Source organism: Plasmodium cynomolgi, chromosome 9 (assembly GCF_000321355.1).
Source record: "Plasmodium cynomolgi strain B DNA, chromosome 9, whole genome shotgun sequence".
NCBI lineage: Eukaryota > Apicomplexa > Aconoidasida > Haemosporida > Plasmodiidae > Plasmodium > Plasmodium cynomolgi.
The window spans coordinates 247,472-252,508 of NC_020402.1; the positions used below are offsets into that span (position 1 = coordinate 247,472).

The 5,037-nt window shown below is 46.4% G+C and overlaps 1 protein-coding gene across 1 annotated transcript; it reads right to left on the reverse strand.

The window, feature by feature from the left end:
* Nucleotides 1-1,866: 1,866 nt before the first annotated feature.
* Nucleotides 1,867-4,881, reverse strand: PCYB_091490 (hypothetical protein; the record flags this gene model as incomplete). Its single annotated transcript, XM_004222262.1, has 2 exons — nucleotides 1,867-2,420; nucleotides 2,928-4,881. 2 exons carry the CDS (start codon nucleotides 4,879-4,881, stop codon nucleotides 1,867-1,869), a joined length of 2,508 nt encoding a protein of 835 aa, XP_004222310.1.
* Between the last annotated feature and the right edge of the window lie 156 nt (nucleotides 4,882-5,037).

A 5,037-nucleotide genomic window follows, 5' to 3' on the forward strand; every position in this document is an offset into this window, starting at 1 on the left:
ATAATAAAAAAAAGAAAAATAAGTAAAATCACATGGCCAAACACAAAGCATAAAAAGCACCTTTAAAAATTACCTCATTTTGAGGTAGCCAAATTGGTGAGACATTGTTTAAGTCAAATTTAGTTTAATCGGTCACGACGCACATGTTACCATTACACACTGGCACAAGAATTCACACACGATGTTCCTTTTTTACAACTGCTGTACCAGCGAATTACGCAACATCTTTTGCAGATTTTTCTTCTCGACTCTCCAGTGTGTGCGTAAAAAAAGGCAAAACTGAGGGAAATGAATTCCGACAAATTGGCATCGCGTCAATGTGAAGGTCGCCCCGCCGATCTTTCTCTTCGATCTTTCTCTTCGATCTTTCCCTTCGATCTTTCTCTTCGATCTTTCACTTCGACCTTTCTCCCCGATCATCGCAACATCGCTCAAATGGGAAGAAAATCCGAGGACGCCCTTCCCGTTCGCGCGTGCATGAAGTTTTATACGCCCATTTCTACAACAACGCGCTGCATAGAGATTATTACTCCCACGCACTGGAGGTGCGAACCAAGCATTTGCCCCTCCGTTGGCAGTCCGAGCTCTTACCCGTTAAGAACGAACTTCGGTAAAGATACGCTAAATTAACGCCCATAAACACTGCAGTGAGTACGACGAAGTACAACTCGCATTTTTCTCCAGGCAAACGAAAAGGTTACCCGTGTCATCATGCACGCCACCAGCAGCGCAATTTCACAAAATAGACCCAATATGAGCATTCCAAAAGGCAAAACACGCTGCTTCTATTTTTTATGCGCTGTTTTTTCCCACGAATGACGATGTTTTTATCCATTCGTTAGCAACCCAGAGGGGGGGGTGTACCAGTCAGTGATCACTTCCTTTCGTTGATCATCCCTTATCGACCGGAAAGAAACATCACCAGTGTATCGTCGGACAGTACCATTTTGCAAAAACGTAAGGGGCATAAAAGTCCCCCCTGCGTGATGTCTTTACGCCATTGCGAAACATGTGCCTTTTTTTTTTTTTTTTTCTTCTCTCCAATGTGCCCCCTCGTTTGACGTTTCTACCAATTTTGAAAACTTCCCCATTTTGTTGACAGATAAAAAGGGGAAAAGCGGAAGTATGTCTAGCGGAGGATGGCCGGGGGAAATAATGCGGGGGAGGAGAAACGACCCTTTTACGCGTGTGCAGCGAACGAACTAAACAATTGACAAACATATCAAATTATCTCATAAAAGGGAGAAAAAAAAAAAAACGCACACACGCATAGGCACAGGCACAGACACAGGCACAGACGCAGGCACATATGTACGTATGCCCCGTTAGTATCGAAATACTACTACATGGGGTGGAAAATAAATGCATACTAACTCCCCCCTCATGTGAGGGAAGCAAAAGACGTAGGCGCGCGGGCGTATGTGTACGCCGACACAAGCTTGCATTCGTGTATTTCTCCACACGCACAGACATACATACATACATACATACGCACACACAAATGGGCCAACATCGAACGGAGACGACGTCGAAATGGTGGCACAATGGAAGTAAAGAACACAGGAAAAGTGTTACAACTATGCCGACACTAAGGCAAGGGGGGTGAGAGGAGAGAAAAATACAAACGGGTTTTAATTTTGAAACATTTTTTTCTTTTTTTTTTTTTTTTTATTGCAAAGGAGAGAGGTCAATGGTGAACCATTGATACGGCTCGCCACAAATGCTAACGCACCTGTAGGATACCAGCAAGGGAAAAAAAAAAAGGCAGACATCCATTGACGCATCTCACCTTGACAGAAAAACACGCAAACGGAGCATCTGTACATACTTCCCTATGCCACTAAATCGTTAAAGCAAATAAAGTGACTACTCGTTTTTCTTATTGCAATCCCTTTTGCGCGCAAGGCTTCTGCCACCTTTGATGGGCACACCTCTGCGAACTCCATCGTGCAGATTTGTAAAGTGCTTTACGTATTCGAAGCTGTCATAACCAGAGGAACTATCATAGGAGTATTCGTCTCCCTCGTCATATTTAATTTCTTGTGATGGCTCTGAGCTGTGGAAAATGTTGTGCGGATTGAGCATACGGTTGGGCTGTTCACTACTGTACTGTTCACTAGTGTGCTGTTCACTATTGCACTGTTCATACAGGAAGGTAGTTCCACACGGGGGATTCACTCCGTCTGTATCACCACTTGGGTGTATTCCCCAGCCATGCACTGCTTCATGTGGCCATCGTTTTGGATTCCTGTCCTCACTGTCGTCCCATATGTTCGAAATATTTTTCATTGGGATGGCGGGATGACCCGCTTTGAAATTCTTCCAAAACGGTACAGGTGGTAGTGTACCCACTCCGATGTTGTCATCCCCTTGGGTAAGTCCTTCTTGGGCAGGGGCTCCCCCTCCATGTGTGTAACTCTCTTCATAAGGCAAATGATTCGAAAGAGGGGATCTCCCCTTTGGGAGGTACAACCCTGTGGCGGCAATGCATGTCTGCTCTTGATCGGTTGCCCCATTTGGAGCCCACCCCACTGCACGTTGCTCGGTGTTTCCGCTTCTCCTCCTGTGCAGTAGGGGACGGTCCACCCCATCGGAGTGGCAGAAATGGGTTGGGATATCCCCAGCGAGTGCACCCCTCAGGTCTGCCCCGTAAATGGGCAAGCAGATTTGCGTGCGCGGGCGGTCATCGCGTAGCCCGTCACCGCGTAGCCCATCACCGCGTAGCCCATCACCGCGTCGCCCATCACCGCGTCGCCCGTCACCGCGTCGCCCATCACCGCGTAGCCCATCACCGCGTAGCCCATCACCGCGTAGCCCATCACCACATTGCCTCTCCTCACCTCGCACATCACCGCTCCGCAGTTCGCCGCTCCCCAATTCACCGCTCAGCAGTTCGCCGCTCCCCAATTCGCCGCTCCCCAATTCACCGGCTGTCCAGTCGAACTCCCTCTTATGCTTGGCAGACGGCATGAAGAGCGGATTTCTGATCTCCTTGGGGGGGCAGGAGTAGTCGTACGGCTTGTTCCTGTTCGCCTTCAAGTTACTCGTGTCCATAATGTTGAGCGGGGCAGTGAACCCGACCTTCTGCGTGGGCAGTCTGTAAGATATACTAAGCAGCCTCAGTTGCAAAATGATAAAATCGTAAATGTCGGTCCGTAGCTCGAATACTTTCCTCCAATTCCCCCAGCCCTCCACACACTTGATCCAAAAACTGATTTCGTAGAAATGACCTGGCTGAAGAGAATACCCAAAATACAAATTCTTTGTTTTGCAAAAGTCACTAGGTCTACTATCAACCAAAAACTGCAAGCTCTTCCTCAACTCCTTAAGTGCAAGCAAAGGGGTATTAATATCCACCTTAAAGGATATATCTATATATGCATTTTTGGATCTACTTTCATTGTAAATTTTGGCATTACTGAGTTTTGAATTTTCATAAATAACAATTTTTCCAGTTGTCGTTTCAAATTCGGTGGTATACGTTTTGATTTTTTTAATATACATAGCTTCTCCTCCATCTAGCCTTATACGATCTCCTATGTTATACGGATTAGAGAAGGCAATAAAAATGACGGAGGTGATAAAGCTTGTGTACATATAGCTGAGAATTACCGTGACGGCAGTTATGAAGGCAGCCCCTGTCACAATGATGGTATCGACAGAGACTCCAAAAATGAATAAAAGAACAACGGATGCTAGGAAGGATAGAAGAATAGACATTAATCGACGAACCAATTTAAGAATACTTTCTTGTCCCTTCAAACTCTTTATGAATTTTTTTCTACATGATATAGCTCTCTTTATTGCATTTCTAAACATAAGCATGTCTATTTTTCCATGTCCGGACAAATCAAATTCCTTCATGAATTCTTCTGTCTCTTCTGGTTTGAGAAAAACTTCTATCATTTCTTTAGTTATGAATTCGTTTCCATTTATGCTCATTTGCATGGGACTCCTGACATTCATAACAAAAGGGTCGTCAATCTCGAGAGAAATATCTTTCTTTATTCTACTGAATCGTCCTTTTTTATTTTTCTTAAAGCATAGACATGGGCATAATTTCGATTTTTTATTCTCTTTCAGTTTTTTTACATTGATTGCATCACTTCTCTCCAGAACGTTAAGTTCTTCGTTCAGGAGATGAGAATGGTAGTACTGCGTGTTTTTGTTTGTAGAGCCGTTGTTTTTCATTTTCTTGCTTAATTTTATAGACTCCTTCATTTTGTTGTTTGTTTTTTTTTTCCTATCTCCGAATACTTGATATGATGAGTTCACTTCTCTCGTGTACGAATCTTTATTGCTTTCGTCGCTGGAGATGTTCAGTGTGGTGTTTCTCTTCGCTGGCGCATTTTGTAGGGGCGCGCCCACGATGTGCTCACTGTCCAGCCGCTGCGCCGCGTTCTCCACCTCGACGTCGCGCGGGATGCCCCCGTCCACCTCGTCCGCTTCGTCCCCCTCATCCGCTTCGTCTGCCTCGTCGGCTTCTTCCGCTTCGTCTGCCTCGTCTGCCTCATCCACTTCCTCCCCTTCTTCCCCTTCTTCCGTGACTGGCGCCCCCTTTTCGGAGGGGCCTTTCCCCATTTCGCACTTATGCATCGAGTCCGTGGTGTACTTCTTCTGCAGGACGTCCTCGATGGTGAAGTCCTTTATCTGCACCTGCATGCTGTTGTAGTTTTCCAGCGGAGGGTAAAACGCCCCCTCCTCCGCGCCCTTCAAATCGTCATACAGCGCGTTGCCCCCACCATTTGCGCCTCCGAGGGGGTCCTTCTTCTCGCTCGCCATTTCCTGAATTCCGGACAGGGACGGAGTGATGCAGATGTTGAACTTGGTGCCTTCCAAAATGGACGTTTCTTTCCTGGTGAGGTTTGGGTCCTCTTCCATCTCGTCCTTCCTCAGCGCCGCGGCATTTCCAGCCCGTTCGTCATCCGGTCTGTCATCCGTTTTACCATCCGTTTTACCATCCGTTTTGCCATCCGTTTTGCCATCCGTTTTGCCATCCGTTTTGCCATCCGTTTTGCCATCCGTTTTCCATCCGTT